This window comes from Barbus barbus (genome assembly GCF_936440315.1).
Source record: "Barbus barbus genome assembly, chromosome: 4".
NCBI classification, from domain to species: Eukaryota; Metazoa; Chordata; class Actinopteri; order Cypriniformes; family Cyprinidae; genus Barbus; species Barbus barbus.
In genome coordinates, this window is record NC_136732.1 from 12199891 (window position 1) to 12217190 (window position 17300).

General features: G+C 40.0%; 1 protein-coding gene across 1 annotated transcript in view; it reads right to left on the reverse strand.

Moving 5' to 3' along the window:
- Positions 1 to 16824: 16824 nt before the first annotated feature.
- LOC306868074 (C-Jun-amino-terminal kinase-interacting protein 4-like) overlaps positions 16825 to 17300 on the reverse strand; it is a gene marked incomplete at both ends in the record, with an annotated part of 70680 nt that continues 70204 nt past the window's right edge. The window contains one exon of the mRNA XM_079414067.1: positions 16825 to 17226. Within this exon, the coding sequence (XP_079270193.1) occupies positions 16825 to 17226 (402 nt within the window). The remainder of the gene's footprint in view (positions 17227 to 17300) is intronic.

Below are 17300 nucleotides of genomic sequence, written 5' to 3' on the forward strand. Positions count from 1 at the left end.
TGACACTTCTACATAATTTGACCTAATTATCCAACAGAAGAGCAAACATGAACATACTTTCACATAGCATTGAAGAAGTTTAACAGTTTGTCCTGTGATAACTTGGGTTATTGTAAATAATCACCCCTAGCAGTCAATAGTTTACTTTTGCATGCCACATTTTCTACGAGGTTGCAGATGTATTGACGTCAGAGTGCACTGCAGGTTAATGTGCACCAAACTTCTTAAGGTTAAAATCCTACAGAAATGGTTAAAGTTTTAACAGTGCAAATTTAACACACACTTTCTATTTAAAGGAAAAGAGTCCAAAATGAAAAATTTACTCACCCTCAAGCCATCCAAGATATGGATGAGTTTGTTTCTTCATCAGAACAGATTTGGAGAAATGTAGCATTACATCACTTGCTCACCAATGGATGCTCTGCAGTGAATGGGTGCCGTCAGAATGAGATAAAATCATCACTATAATCCACAAATAATCCGCACCACTCCAGTCCATCAATAACTTCTTATGAAGAGAAAAGCTGTGTGTTTGTAATAAACAAACCCATCGTTAAGGCGTATTTAACTTCAGACCATTGCTTCCCGCTAAAATATGACTCCGCTATCCATAATATTGCTTTACCCAGTAAAAATGAATCTCATCTGAATCAGGAGAGAAATGTGCACAGATAAAGCAGCATTTACGAAAACAGTCCAAAACAGCTCTATGTGGGTCGATTTTGATGTGAGAGGACAACATAGGATGGACTTTTGCACTGGAGAAAGTGTTAATATGGATTATGAATGCATATTTTGGCCAGAAGTGACGGGTTAAAGTTAAAATGCCTTGATGATGGATTTGTTTATTACAAACATGCAGCTTTTTGTTTCACAAAACAACAATTAATTGATGGACTGGAGTGCTGTGGATTACTTGTAGATAATTGTGATGTTTTTATCAGCTGTTTGGACTCTCATTCTGACGGCACCCATTCACTTAATTGGTGAGCAAGTGATCTAATGCTAAATTTCTCTAAATATTTTCCCGTGAAGAAACAAACTCATCTACATCTTGGATGGCCTGAGGATGAGTATATTTTCAGCAAATGTATATTTTTCGGGTGAACTATTCCTTTAAAGTTGCTGAAACATATGAATAAGCTATGTCGTAATAATGTTGTGCTTGCTTAAAGAATGCCTTTAATTTATATTTCACGAGTTTGTGTGCCCGTATAATCTTAGCATTAGTGGTAAACCGATTTGGCTTGATGTCTGCAATGGAGGGCTCAGAGAGACTGTTCTACTCAAGCTCCGATAGCCCCCTATAGATGGAAAAATAAATAAATATGCATAAAAGGAGGAGATGGGGAGGAGGAGGGATGCCGAAAGAACTAACAATGGAGGTGGTAAGAGGCTGTATTTATACTTGGATATTAATTGGAAGATTAGATGGGCGTAGTCTTCCTGAAATTACGTTAATAACTTAAATTGTATAACTTCGTTGTATTCATTCAAATTACTTGCTATAATATTTTTCTTGCATTTTTATAACACTACACTACATATGTGCTATATTTTTATCTGTTTTAATATTTTTCGTTGTCTGTATAGTTTCACTGTACTTAAATGTGAAAAATGATGCCCAGTGCATTCAAGTTTAGCACGTGAAGATTGTGGGGTAAATAAAAGTAAAAGCATCTGTCAGAAACTCTCTGCGTCTTGCTTGTTGATGCCAAGGGGCTGCTACAGATACAATGAAGGGTGTTTCACCACCCTGTCTGGATTGTCTATCCGTTGGTGTAGTTTTATGTCAGCCGGTGTTTAATCCACTGTTCACATTCATCAGCGTTTGTTCTCGGAGTGGCCCTGTGCCTCTCTTGCTCAGCCAAGTGACGTCACACGTGTCCAACGCAGCTGCACAAACACAAATGCAGGAATAACTAAGAGCTGTCCACATGGTCTGCCAAGATGTCATGCTATTTCTAAAAAACAAGAGCGACTGTTTATTTTTAAAGCACTGAAGGTGAGGAGAGGAAAGCAGGAGCGAGGACGAGAGATAAAAGGAGGACGAGGGGCAGGAATAACAAGTGTTCCCATGATACAAAAGCAGATGCAATCAGTACATTAACAAAACACGATTTAAATCACTGGATTTCATGGAAACTCACTGTTTATGTAGAAGGATCAGACATTGTTCTTTAAATTAGTATTCAGAAAGTATCAGCAGTAAGCAAAGTGACCCACCTGTTGTTTAAGACCACTGAAAATGTATACAATTTAACAATTTACTCCTGGAGCCATATTGAGATCCCAATATCTCTGGAACTGAACCATACAGGAACTTACAAATGAAGATACCAAAAGAAAAGTTTGTTAAAACTACAAATCTAAAAGGGCATTAAGATATATTTAATACTTCTGGAGTTACAGATGTGCAAACTTTGAGGACAAAAACTTTAAAAGTGCTTTTTCACCATTGGCACATAATGACCCAGCATTTATTTCAAATATAATGTTTTGTTACAATGTAAAAATCTATTTTGATTCATTTAATTCATCCTCACTGAATAAAAGTACTATTTTTTTTTTATTATTATTATTTTTAGCATAATAGCCCATTCATTCATTTATTATATGAAAGAAAGCAGCTTAGGCATCCTGCAAAACAGCTTCTTATGTTGTTCTAGAGACACAAGAAAGATTTGGAAAGACATGAGAGTGAGTAAATGATGAGAGAACTTTATTTTCTGGCTGAACTATCCCTTTAAAAGCACTGCCATCTCACATATCTTTTTCTGTGTGAGTTTCAGTGGACTGAGAGGAGCAGATGACCAGACCACCAGGATATCAAAATCTCATGTTTACCTCCCAGAGAGGGTCACTGTCACCTCTCATTATACCCCTGGCCATAATATGAGAACCTTATACTTCCTGTTTCACATCTGTCTTGTGAAATTCAATTCCTACAAACCTAAAAATTACACAATTCCCTGCCACACAGACATACTAACACACTTGAGCAGCGCACCAACCTGACGATCTGTGTCTGTGAAGACACAACAAACAAAAACAGTCCATCTGTGCGTATTTGATCCAGCACCTGCACCCTTTACATAAACACGGTGCTCAGAAATAAGCAGTGTCTGTTTGACTTCAGCCAAGCATTTATAGGAAGCACCAGCAGCCACTTCCTGTTGAGAGAAAATGCTTAGCGTGCCTATTAATAACCGGAGCACAGGGCTGAAGCACAGCTTTTTTGTTTGGACTAGAGGGAGAGGTGCCCGGCTAACACACCCACAGCCAATAGAGAGTGTTTAGCATCTATTCATTCCGCTGGGCCGGGACTCGGTCTGCTTAAGAGCTCAGCCGCTCGCTGTGTACACTCTCAACATGAGCACCAATAAAAGAAGAGGCCTTATATTGCAAGATATGAAGACACAGTATTTTTGAAATTTTATTCTGTGGTAGGAACAAAAAAGCTCATGTAAACTCAGGATTGTGAGATATATAGTCACAATTTAAAATAAATATATATTCCTTGGTGGGGGAAAAAATAATTTTGAAATGTAAACTTAGAATTTGTTTTGGGGGGGGGGGGTCAGAACTATGATATATTAACTCAGAATTCTAAGAAGAAAGTCAGACTTGCAATATATAAACTCAGAATTACGAGATTCTGAAGTCACTTTTTTTTTATTCCATTGAGGAAACAAAAAAAAATAGATTTATGAGATATAATGTCAGAATTGTGTTAATATAAGCTCAAAATTGTGAGGAAAACGTAGAATTCTAAGTTTATATAGTACCTTCCAAATCTGACTGACCCCAGTTGTGAGAAAAAGCCACGATAACCTTTCTTAGTTTTTCATTTCGTGGTAAAAATGGGCTTCCACATTGGAGAGGTCATCAATGCACCTTACTACCTTCAACCAAACTGACTTTCAGCACACACATTAGAATCAGTCTTGGAGGGAAGCGCTTCACTTAAGGGTTGCAGAACTTTCCAATTCTTGATTCACCACTACCAGAGACCAAACCAACAACCCTGTGTTTGTGGCAAAGGTCCTTCACCTTCAGGCCTCGTCATTACCGCCGCTCAACTCAAAACTACATTGTAAGTCATGCACTGAGATCAAGTGAACAAGAAAACATGACTGTACCCTGGGGGATGGACACGGCCACCTGAGAGTTGTGGAGCAATGGGTAATGACACTTAGCTGTTGCTGGGTAAGGAATCCCCACCCCTTCATCTCATTGGCTGTCACTATTTGGCTGTCACTGGAAGCCCCGCCCCTCTCAAGCTGTTGAATCGAGACACGAGGAGACACACTGATGACGTGACGAAGGAACTTGTCAGTCTGTGTTATTTGTTATAGTCATTAGTGTATCCTCATACTGTCAGAGAGAGACTGTTGCATCCTGTGGCAATTCAACAGCTGCTGAGAGACGCAAAGGCCACACAGGAGTATGGTTAAGGTGTAAAGTTTGCAAGTTGAACGGAACTCACCAGAGTTTCATGCCAGCTGCTAAATGCAAAGATGCATTATTATTATCAATGTTTAAAACTGTGTATGATCAATGTTTTGGTGGAAACAGTGAGAATATTTAATAATATAAATAATGTTAATTATAATAAATTACTAAATATAATAAAAAAAATAATTATATAAAAGATTTATTATATACAAATGTGTTTCTTATTTTAATTTCATAATGTCAATATAATAAATAAAATATGACAAAAAATATATGTACATTTAAAAAAAATATACCTTGTGTATATAGCAAAATATAATGATAAATTAATATATTCTCTTATTATTACCATTTTTAAAACAATTGTGCTGCTTAATTTTTTTGTGAAAACAGTGATATATTTTTTTAAACTCTCTGATCACTTCAATAAAAATAATAAATAACAAAATCTAATAATAATGAAACATATAGCTTGTATTTATAGGGGGAAACATTTAATTAAATGAATGCACTGAAGTCAAAGCAAATAAAATGAATGCAAAACCCAGATCTAAAATATATATATATATATATTTATATGTTAATAATATATTATTTTACTTGAATCAAATAATATATTATATAATGTATTAATTTCTTAAATCTTTATTTAATTTGTCTAATTTAATTTCTTGATTAAATGTAATCATGTAAAGCATAGTAGATAATAAATATAATAGTAAATAAATGCACATTTAATAAAACAATATAGCTTGTATATACAGCAAAATATCATAACAAATTTATATTATTAATATTATAATATTATTATTCCTTTTTAAAAAACAGTTGTGTGGCTTAATGTTTTTGTGGAAACCATGATATATTTTTTTAGATTAAAGTGAATTATTATAATAATAATAAAAGCATTTAAATTCAATCAAAAATAAATATGTGTAACTTGCCATAGATATTGGAGTTACCAAATTTAGAAAGGTTAATGCATAGTTCTGTCACAGAATTTTAGACAAGCAATTCTTTTTAACTACAAAGAAAAAGAACAATATGCCTAATAGATAGACGTGAATGTGTGACAATCTTTCATTGCAGTGATATTTGTGCAAAATTCAAAATTTTCTGATTCCCAATAAAGAGGAAGGCACTATGATTTGTCACAATTACTGTTGGGTTTTCCCATTTCCTCATAAGTAAGAGTTGAAGAAAGCTGTTAGGCCAGTGCTGATTATCTTTAGGGTTGTTGCAATAGTTCTCTGTTAAGTAGAGAATTAGTTGGCAAAGCTATTAGAGAATGTATTGCCAGCACAGTGTGAGCAGTCACGTCCCATAATGCTTGAAAAAGTTGATTACATAAGAAGCTACGTGTGCAGCGCTGGGTTTATCAGTGGGAAACATGCTGTTAAGTAGTCAGACATAATGCCTGAAGAAATCTGTGGTGAATTAACATATGCTCTGAATGATTACAGTAATTGTATTATGTAAGCGCTGTGAAATAATATTAATTGAACTTCAAATCATATAACAGAGTTTTAAAACAAGTCGCATTGCTTTGAATGCAAACACTGAGCATGTTTACATGCACAACAATGCTATCAATAGTTTACATGCACAACAATACTATCAAAAAAAATCATTTTAAAAATGGTTATACTCATAAACAATTTATGACTTTTGCCTAATAATAAAATCGATATAAAATAATGCATCACAGATGGTAGTGAACTATAAACAAGTGACTACAATTCAGTAAACATTTGGAATAAATGTATCAAAAATGTTTTATTTTGAGAGGCAAGTCAGGCTGTTAATGCTGTGAGGTCTCCAAGCGTTCCCCAGGTCCAAGAAACGCACCATGTTTACTTTACACAGCTCAACAGACATTACAAATGGAGGATAGTGAAGCCATGAGAGCTGACGCTCTGGATTGGTAACCAGCTGAGTGCACAGTAAGAGATGAATTATTGAGGCCATTTTGGTATCTCTGCTTGCAGAGGTCAGTATGTAAAGTGATTATTTGGCAGTAAACTACGCTTTTAGCATAGCAGGATTTCAGAAACACGCAGAGAACAAATTTAAGGCCAACACTAGCTGAAATGGAGCACTTTTTTTGCAGTCAGTACCAGACGGTGTTGTGGTGCATGGTTACGGAGGTGTTGCTATCCAATTGCAAATGTGTTCCGGGTGATTTTTTTACTAGGCTGTCCCTACGCACTGGCAAAAAGTAAAAACCTATGAATGTGTGGGAAAAATTGAGATAAAACAATTATCGTGCCCCATTCCGCCCCTTTCTAGTAGACACGGACAAGTAAAATTAACTTTTAGTTTAGAGTGTATACCTAAACGGTCAAATATACACAAATATGTCAAAATGCGGTGCTTGGTGATTATTCACGTAAACCCTTGTTGGTTATATAATAACTGAACACAAACAGCAGAGAATGGAAAATACGTGTGAAACAGTATCTATATTGGATCTGTGCAATATAGCTACTGTAACTATACAGTATAACTAGAAATATAACTATGCCACTTTTTACAATGTAATATAAGTCTCAGATGTCCCCAGAATGTGTCTGTTAAGTTTCAGCTCAAAATACCCAACAGATCATTTATTATAACATCTGAAATATGTCATTTTATGGGCATGTCTGTTTTGGTGTGTATCACTTTAAATGCAAATGAGCTGTATATTCCCACCCTTCTCCAGAAGAGAGCATGGCGTATACATCTCTCTGCTTTGCATACTGCAATAAACAGCCTGTGGAAGCAATGACTGAGAGTGAGAGAACCGGTGTTCAGCTGCACATATGAGAAGCCAAGCACACCAAAAATGGGACGAAACAGCGCGACGTTACAGAGTTTGTGCCGCGCTGATAAATTAAAATACTTTGATAATGTACGCACACAAATACAGTTAAAATGTTAGCTAAGCACTATAATGACATGACATTCATAAAGCAGTCATGAGTGAATCTGATTTGGTAGATTTTAAGGCGCATTAGCTTCAAAAACAGAAGTAATCCGCTGCATCCTCAGTGGCTCAGATGTTGGGAGAAAATTTCTCTTATGTTCAGTCTTACATCCAAACACAGAGCACGGGGATTGCTTACGAGACATAGTTGATGTTACAGCTGCAGAGAACGGAGAAAATGGGACCTAAGCAATGTGATGTCACATTGCTTAGAAAATCAAAATAGCAGGCCTAGTCAGACTAGTCTGTGAGGCAAGTAGCCTATATGCTGAGCTTCAATTCATTTTTGTGCCGCACTCCTGCTCCCAAAGACCGAGACGGCAGAAAGCACATCCTGTTTTTTTTCTTTATTTTACCAAAGCACAACGTTTTGCTGATATTGTGTGTACACAAATAAAAGTAGACCCTTTAGAGTTTTGAGTGATGTACAGTATTACTCCTATGTGTATGAGCAAAAATAATGGCATATTTTAAGTTGTTTTTGCTGCTATATCAGACAAAAAATGCCAGTGATCACACAGGCGCCTCCATGTCATGTAGCACGCTAATCGCTTCTGAACTCCGTGCAAACACTTGTCAAATAGCGCACATTTATCTAGGTTAATGTTAGAGCGAGCTGTCAGGTAAAGCTGCTACTTACAGTACATATTTTAACTTCAATTGTCGATGAATGACAGACGAACGTTAGGATTTCCTGCCCAATATAGGCTACTGTAATTACCTCAATTAACGATCTGTCCGTCATGAACACGGACAGTTTTTTCTGCAATTAACAGAGAAATAACATTTTAAACTAAGTGTCTTCTCAACAATAATAGTGAGGCGTACCATTGTAGGCAACACAAACAAACAAATAAACTAATATACTATTAGTTGGGGGCAGGTGGGGCAGTCATGGCCTAATGGATAGAGAGTTGGACTTATAACCCAAAGCTTGCGGGTTCAAGTCTCAGGTCCGGCAGGAATTGTCAGTGGGGTGAGTGAATAACCAACACTTTCTCCACCTTCAATACCATGACTGAGGTGAAACCCTTGAGCAAGGCACCGAACTCCAAACTGCTCCCTGTTCACTACTTTGTGTGTGTGCACACAAATTCTGAGTATGTCACTTCACTGTTTTTTCACTGTCACTTCACTAGCTAAAATAAATAAAGACTTAATATTCTTTTGAGTTTTTAACTCACATTTATATTTGACTTGTGACTCAATTTATGAATGAAAACTTTTTCACAAATATACTAGTTTAAAGGTCTCTACAATATGACAAACACATTAGGAGATAGCCCAAAAATATCTTCCGAGGTAAAAGTCCATACCGTAATACAACCATATCTAAGATTTTCTATTGGAGGACCTGTTAAAACACAGGTGTACTCCCACCCTTGGCTTCCAGATCATCAGTACATGACAAACAAGCAGCGAACATGAACTTCTGCTGAACAAACTCAGGTCTGCCAGTAAATTAAAGCTGACGTTAGACATTGTATGAGAAGCACGCTTTATTTACTCACCATCATGTTGTTTCAAACCCATTTTACTTTATTTTGTTCTGTTGAGCACAAAAGGTTAATGTTTACAGAATATCCTGATCTATATTTATACTATAATGTCTAATGACGCATTAAAATGAAAAAAAAAAAAAAAGTGTAAAAAGAAAGTCAAATGGGGTTGGAATATCATAAGGTTGAGAAAACGATGACAGAATGTGAAATTTTTGGTGAACTCTTTGGTGAATTTCTCACTTACCATTATTCAGTGTCAGAAAGGTGAGAAATGGTTTGTTAAATAGCGAACAAGGAAGCGAAAGTCATTCTCTAATCAGCTAAAGGTCAAAGTATCTGCAATGAATAAATCAAAAGGTTTCCACTAAACCTTATCCATCTTATCACAGCCAGCAAAACATGAAGCTGTTCAACAGAGGGTCATTCACAGCACATGGTGTGAAGCATGTACACTCTTTCTTCATTTTTCAGTGCAAATCCTTCCCCCACCCCTTCGCTCCGGTCCATCCATCTGTTGCTACTCACAGGCGGTGAGAGGATAATTCTGGAGACGTACAGGAGGAAAAATCAACAGGAGTTGGATAAGGCCTATCAGATATTTGCAATGCAAACAGCCGGAGCATGGTGTGCTTCTTACCCCTCAGGATTCAGATCACTGGCAATCATTTACTAGACTGTAGCCAAAAAGTACTTCTACAGGGTATTTGGAGTGCAATTAGCATGTCAGCTGTGTGTCATATAAAAGACGGGTTCAGCATAAACACTTGATCACAATGCAGCTAGTACATGAAACAAAACACACTAGATAGATAGATAGATAGATAGATAGATAGATAGATAGATAGATAGATAGATAGATAGATAGATAGATAGATAGATAGATAGATAGATAGATAGATAGATAGATAGATAGTTTACTTTATAACTTTTACTGTTACTTTACTGTGGTAACAGATCAGTGCTAACAAGCAATATGTTTAACTCTCCTCCTCAACAGTCCAGAAGCCTCTCAAGGTGAATCAACACACATGCTACCAAACATGTAAGCTACCACACTGCAGTCATGTCCCAGTTAACAGATGGCTGCCATTGAAGCAGTCTTGTTAGATATGGAGATTTCGGTGATGAATCAACATGCGTAGCACACGTCTACAGACCTGTGCTATGGGAAACTGCTGTAAGTGCGGTATTTTTAGCATTTACAGGCACTTGCCTTTTTCTGCCACCCACCAAGAGAAAAGGACAAATTAACTTATCTTCCGAGTCAACATATCTGAGTTTACAAAGGAGGAAATAGCCCCAAAATCCTGTTGAAAATCTTTTATTTCTAAACACCATATTGACATGTTGCATTGTAATGAGAATTTGGGTATTTATTGCCAAGTAAATAGTAATTTGACCCTGAGAAATATTATTTTCCACACTGCATACATGGTGAAAGCTATCAGGGGTGTTTGCTGAAATGGCATTAAGCAAACTGACTATGCAAACAGCTCCATGACATTAAATATCTGAGCTATAATACATGATTAGTTTTTAAAACCAGAAGTAAAGTAAGCTGTCTCAGCATATACCGCATATTTGCAATCCATGCAATATAAGACATTGGCTCAGTTTAGAACCAGATAAGTCATAATTTTGTTATAATATAATACTCTTTTGATGTGCAATTATTATTTATTCTTTTTCACAGTGTTGCACAGTTAGGATTAGCTTGACGTGCAAGCATCATAATATTTATTAATTATAATAGTACATGGAACTCACTATAATTTAAAAAATATGAAAATGTACTGTCCCTATTTTTTTAATTCAGATAATAACAAATGAGATTTCAGCTGTAATTTGACCACTGAACTAGGAAATGTTTCTGGTTTCCATTTCAGAAATCTGCTCACCTTAGCTCGCTTGCACCTTAATCGGCTTGTTTTTAAAGAGCCTGTAGCAGGTATTAGGGCTTTCAGTGAATAGCACAACTCTGTGGAATTGGCCAGAAAGAAGAAGGTAATTACTTTGAGTGTCGATCTATCTTTGGTCTTGCTTGTCTGCTTTAGAAACAGCCACTTTTAGCCCCCTAGTGACACATAATGGGCACAGCATGCCTACTGCCCTTGTTTAAAGGTGAAGTGTTCAATTTTCCATGCTAAAATACTTTCTTCTATGCCAACTTAATATGCAGAGACAAATATAGGCCCTTTGTAGGTTATTTCTCAGTAAAGACGGTGGTGTCAAAACAAAAGCTCTATTTCAGCATCTCAACTTTAAACTCGACTGTTGGCTTAACCAATTGTGTTTGGGGCGAGTCTATCTGTTTGTCTAACTAATGAAATGCAGGGTGTGCGTCCAGCAATCCTGGCTGAAAATATTATTTTTGATGTTAAAGGAATTATTTACACACCCTCAGACCTCCAAGATTTTGAGAAATGTATCATTACATTACTTGCTAATCATTGGATCCTCTGCAGTCAGAGGTGGAAAGTAACAAATTACATTTACTCACGTTACTGTAATTCAGTAGCTTTTTTGTGTACTTCTACTTTTTAAAGTAATTTTTAAAATCTGTAATTTTACTTTTACTTGAGTATATTTGGTTTATAAGTATTGTACTTCGCTACATTTTTAAAACACATTCATTACTGAGTAAAAAAAAAAAAAAAAATCGCTCCCTGGAAACTACAGCAGTAAATAATGGGCAGGAGAACAAACTGGCGCTAAAATCACAAGAAAGATGCAGATGGACAAGACAGGCGTTATGGTGCAGACAAAGTTGAAAACCAAACCCCATCATATTCTGCTGAAGTTGAACTCGAAGGAAATTAAGTGAACCCCTGGCCATATTTATGCTCTATAATGCAGTGTAAGCTGTGTTTGCCTAGGGAGGCCAAACTAGCAGCTTATAAAATCTCGTCATCAACCCTTCAAAAGCATGTAGAGGTAAATACTTGCATCATTGCATTGGCGATTAAAATGAAGCTCTGGCAGTTTAGCAAAAGGTTTTGCACAAATCAGCCAAAAAGACAGTGGTGCAGGGTGTGCTGCGATATACTGTATATATAGTCTGTGATAATATCATAATTGTTGTTTTAACGATGTGCGATTTGACATTATCAGTATTTAGGCAAAATAATATATATATATATATATATATATATTTATTTATTTATTTTTTTCAACAGTTTAGACACCATATTGCCTGTTTTTGCTCTATTTCGGCAACAAAAATAATCCCAAACATCTTTTGCATCTCTGAGCAACATGATGATGTTTCATTCCTGAATGAATCAACTGTTTAAATGATTCTGTTCAGTTGCAATAACTCACTTATTAACAGTGACTTGACACCTACTGGCGGTTTTCATTTAATTCCTCTGCATTGCAAAGATGAATTTTGTTGATACTGATTTAATTTGCCTGGTAACAGCCCAAATGTCTTATTATTCTAAATAACTGATTCCTTTACTTAAAAACAACTAGTTTGAGATTTATAGGCCTATCCCAGGGGTGTCAAACTCAGTTCCTGGAGGGCTGCAGCCCTGCCGAGTTTAGTTCCAACCCTGCTCCAACACACATACCATGTAGTTTTCAAATGAGCCTAAATGATTAGATTAGTATAGATACAACCCTAATTGATTAGACCTAAATGATTAGTATAGATATAAGTAACCCTAATTAAACACATGTGATCCAGCTATAGTTGGATCACATGTGTTTAATTAGGGTTATATCTATACTGTTGTAGGGCTGTGTCCCTCCAGGAACTGAGTTTGACACCCTTGGCCTATCCCATTGTTGCGTCCCTCCCACTGTTAAAAAGTAGCTAAGTAATTTTTACTCTGAGTACATTTTAAATGAGCTACTTTTACTTGAGTAGACTTTTAGAATGGTACTTTTACTTGTACTTAAGTAAAATTTCATTAAGGTAATGGTACTTTTACTTCAGTAAAATATTTTTGTACTCTTTCCACCTCTGTGTGCAGTGAATGGGTGCCATCAGATTCAGAGTCCAAAGATCTGATAAAAACATCACAATAATTCACAAATAATCCACATGACTGAAGTCTATCATTTAAAATTGTGTGTATCAAAAAGATGTGTGTTTGTAAGAAACAAATCCATCAAGACGTTGCCTTGTCTGAATCAGGTGAGAAATATGCACAGACGACGCACCATTTACAAGCAAAAACAGTCAAAAACAGTTCTAAACAAATATATCAGTGGATTTTGATGTGTGAGAACAACAGGGGATAGACTTTTCCCAACCTAGTCTCATGCCATTTACGTACCTGGGTGCACTTTTTACCGAGACACGAAATATGTACCAATAATTACATATTACTGCAGGCAGTAAAACTTGCACAATTACTTTAAGAATATCATGTTACGACTTCAAAACAATATTAATATGCTGGGAGATTTGAAAACTGATGCTTTTGAGTGTTAGCATCGCACATATCCAGCCTCGTATCTATGGGATTTCATAGACGGAAAGTTTGTTCGGTAGCTCACGGAGTACGGAGCTGTACTTAGAAGGCGAGGAGCTCCGGTTTGAATCCCGTGTAACTACGGTTCGACAAAACAAGTCTTCAAATCTTCATAAAAGGAAGTTGAAATGGCACGGTTGCATCAACAAATATGTTTTTATACCAGTTTTACATTTGTTAACACTATCGGGTAGGTTTAGGGTTGGGTTTGGTGTAGTGCATATTTCTAACATGATAGAGCATTAACTTTTAGGGACAGACCCCGGATATTTGAATTCTGAACCGCAGCAGTATGTACCTGTAGCAACATAATAAAAACACAGCAATACGTACCTATATCAACATAATAAAAACACAGCAGTACGTACCTATATCAACATAATAAAAACACAGCAATACGTGCCTATATCAACATAATAAAAACACACGTGCCTATATCAACATAATAAAAACACAGCAATACGTACCTATATAAACATAATAAAAACACAGCAGTACGTACCTATATCAACATAATAAAAACACAGCAATATGTGCCTATATCAACATAATAAAAACACAGCAATACGTACCTATTGTCACGAACAGGTCACGGGTTCGGTAAGGGTGGCGTCACGGATGTTGTCGGTGAGGTCCCACTGGATGGGGCTTACTATGAGGGCTGGAGGGAGAATGGGTTCGGGGTCCGTGGGTGATTCCGGTGCATGTAGGCGGGAGAGGGCATTGGTCTTGGTGTTGTGGGCTCCGGGATGGTAGGTGATGGTGAAGGAGGACCGAGTGAAGAATAGGGCCCAGCGTTCCTGACGGGGGTTTAGACGTTTGGCATCTCTGAGGTATTGTAAATTTTTGTGGTCTGTGATGATGGTAAAGGGGAAGGCGGCTCCCTCCAGCCAGTGACGCCACTCTTCTAAGGCCAGCTTAATGGCTAGCAGTTCCCGGTTACCAATTTCATAGTTCACCTCCGCAGGGGACAGCTTCTGAGAGAAGTAGGCGCAAGGGTGGAGGCGGGGAGTCTCATCGTGGTACTGGGACAGCACGGCCCCGACTCCCATGGTGGAGGCATCCACTTCCACGACGAAAGGGATCTGGGGATCCGGGTGGCGAAGGATGGGGGCCGTGCTGAAAGCTTCCTTTAGCCATTGAAATGCTTTGTGGGCATCGGGGTTCCAGGCCAGAGACTTGGGCTTACCGCGGAGCATGGATGTGAGGGGTGAGGATAGCCGGCTGAATAGATGGATAAACCGCCTATAGAAGTTGGTGAACCCCAGAAAGCTTTGGAGTTCCTTGACTGACTGAGGTAGGGGCCAGTCCTGGATAACTTTGACCTTCCCCTGGTCCATTTGGATTCCCTTGGCGCTGATGGTATATCCTAGGAACTGCACCGAGGGGCGATGGAACTTGCACTTCTCCAGTTTCAGGTAGAGCTGGTGTTCTCGGAGCCGCTGAAGGACCTGCGTAACGGGGTGGCGATGTTCGGCCCGGTTCCGGGAGTATATCAGGATATCGTCGATGTACACTATAACAAACTGATGGAGGAGCTCCCGGAACACCTCGTTCATGAACCCTTGGAAGACGGACGGTGAGTTGGAGAGGCCATACGGCATGACCCGGTATTCATAGTGGCCTGATGGTGTGATGAAGGCCGTCTTCCACTCATCGCCTGTCCTGATCCTCACAAGGTTATATGCGGTCTACGCAGGTCCAACTTGGAGAAGATGCGGGCCCCACGGAGTTCTTCTAGGGCGGCCGGGACCAGGGGAAGTGGGTACGGGAGCTTGACTGTCAGGTCATTCAGAGCGCGGTAATCAATGCAGGGCCGCAATCCTCCGTCTTTTTTGCCCACGAAGAAGAAGCTTGAGGCCGCGGGGGATGTTGACTGCCGGATGAACCCTTGTTGGAGAGCCTCCTTGATGTACTCCTCCATCACCTTGCGCTCCGGGATGGACAGAGGGTAAACCTTACATTTAGGAAGTTTAGCTCCAGGCAGCAGGTCGATGGCACAGTCCCATGGCTGGTGCGGTGGGAGGTGGGTGGCTGCCTGTTTGCTGAACACATCCTGGAGCGCCTGGTAGTCAGATGGGATCGTACACTTCACCTGAGGCTCCGGGCTTTCGACTAGGGTGGAACAGACTGGAAGGGGAGTGGGGTTCCGCGGAATCTTCTGCACTGACCGCAGGCAGGAATGGGAACAGGATTCGCTCCAGCGAATTATTTCACATGGATCCCATCTGACTACAGGAGAGTGTTGATGAAGCCAGGGGCGTCCCAGGATGATATCCACCGTGGGCCCCTCCAGTACCAGAAAGGTGATGGATTCCTCATGCAGGCAGCCAATCCTGAGTGTCAGTGGGGGAGCTCGGTATTTCACCCTTCCACGTCCCAGCGGCTTTCCCTGGATGGTCTCGACTCGGAGCTCCCGGGGTTGCCGCTTCCGGGGGAGATTGAGACGGTTTAGGAGGGTTTGGGAGATGAAATTCCCAGAGGAGCCCGAGTCGAGCAGGGCGGAGACTGTAAGAGAGGAGTTTGGGGTGAGAAGTTGTACCGACATCAGAGACAATGAGGAAATATTGGGTTCTACTTGGAGGGTAATCACCGCTGGGCGTGGGGGTCTAACGGGGCATTCCCGGATTAAATGGCCTGGAGTGGCGCAGTAGAGACACAAATTAGCCCCAAGGCGGCGTGCACATTCCGTGCAGGATAGGCGGGCGGTGTCTATGAGCATGGGTTCTGGTACTAGAGTGCCGGAGGCAGGTGAGGCTGGCTGGGGGGCGGTCTCGTCCTCGAGGCAAGTGGTGAGGCGCTGTGATATGTGAGATGACCATTGCATGAAGTTCTCGAGGCCGACGCTGTCATCATAGATGGCCATCTGGGTGCGCAGGCGGGAATTCAGGCCAAGGCGGTAAGCACTCAACAGGGCCGCTTCGTTCCAACAACTTGTGGCCGCTAAAGTGCGGAACTCTAAGGTGTAGTCCTCCACGGAAGCATCTCCTTGGCGCAGCCGAAGCAGCCGATCTTGCACGGAGATTCGTCCCGCGGTGACTCCGAATACTTCCTTGAAGTGGTTGGTGAACGCCTCGTAGGAGTTGGTAATAACACTCTGCGTGTCCCAGATGGCCTTCGCCCAGAGCAACGCCTTACCGGACAGGAGAGAGGTTAAGAAGGCCACCTTCGATCTCTCAGTGGTAAACTTCTGGGGTTGCATCTCTATGTAGAGTGACACTTGAAGCAGGAATCCGCCACACCCAGCCGCATCACCCGCGTAAGTAGATGGAATGGTCATGGAACTCTCAGAGGCAGGTGGTGGGGCCGGAAGAAGGGAGGCCCGGAGGGTATTGACCAACTTCTTCAGCGTGTCGACGGCCGATGGCGGCCGGGTCTCCATGACATGCGGTGTTTGGGGGGGTCCGGTCTTCTGTCACGAACAGGCTGTGAGACACGGAGGAGTTAGGTCAATACAAGGTTTATTGAAACTGTGCAAGAGAATATACTGTGTGATGGAGTGGGGCTGGATCCAGGAGGGAAGGGCGGCGGCGCGCTCTGCCATGAGGGCGGGTAGGGCTTGGAGATTCTTGGAGCGGTGGAGATCGGGAGTGGTGGAGTACAGGAGCGGTGCAACGTAGGAACGCTGTAGACAGGTAAACACAAGGTTAGGGGTCAGGCTTAGGTTCGGTAGTGAACGGTAGACCGGACGAGGAAGGAGCACGAGCGGTGAGTGGATATAGTACTGGTGATTAGTAGGTGACAGGTGCGGGGAATTAGAACTCAGGTGACTGTGATCTGGGTAACGTGGGTGCAAATGACTGTGATTCGCTGACACCTATATCAACATAATAAAAACACAGCAATACATGCCTATATCAACATAATAAAAACACAGCAATACGTGCCTAT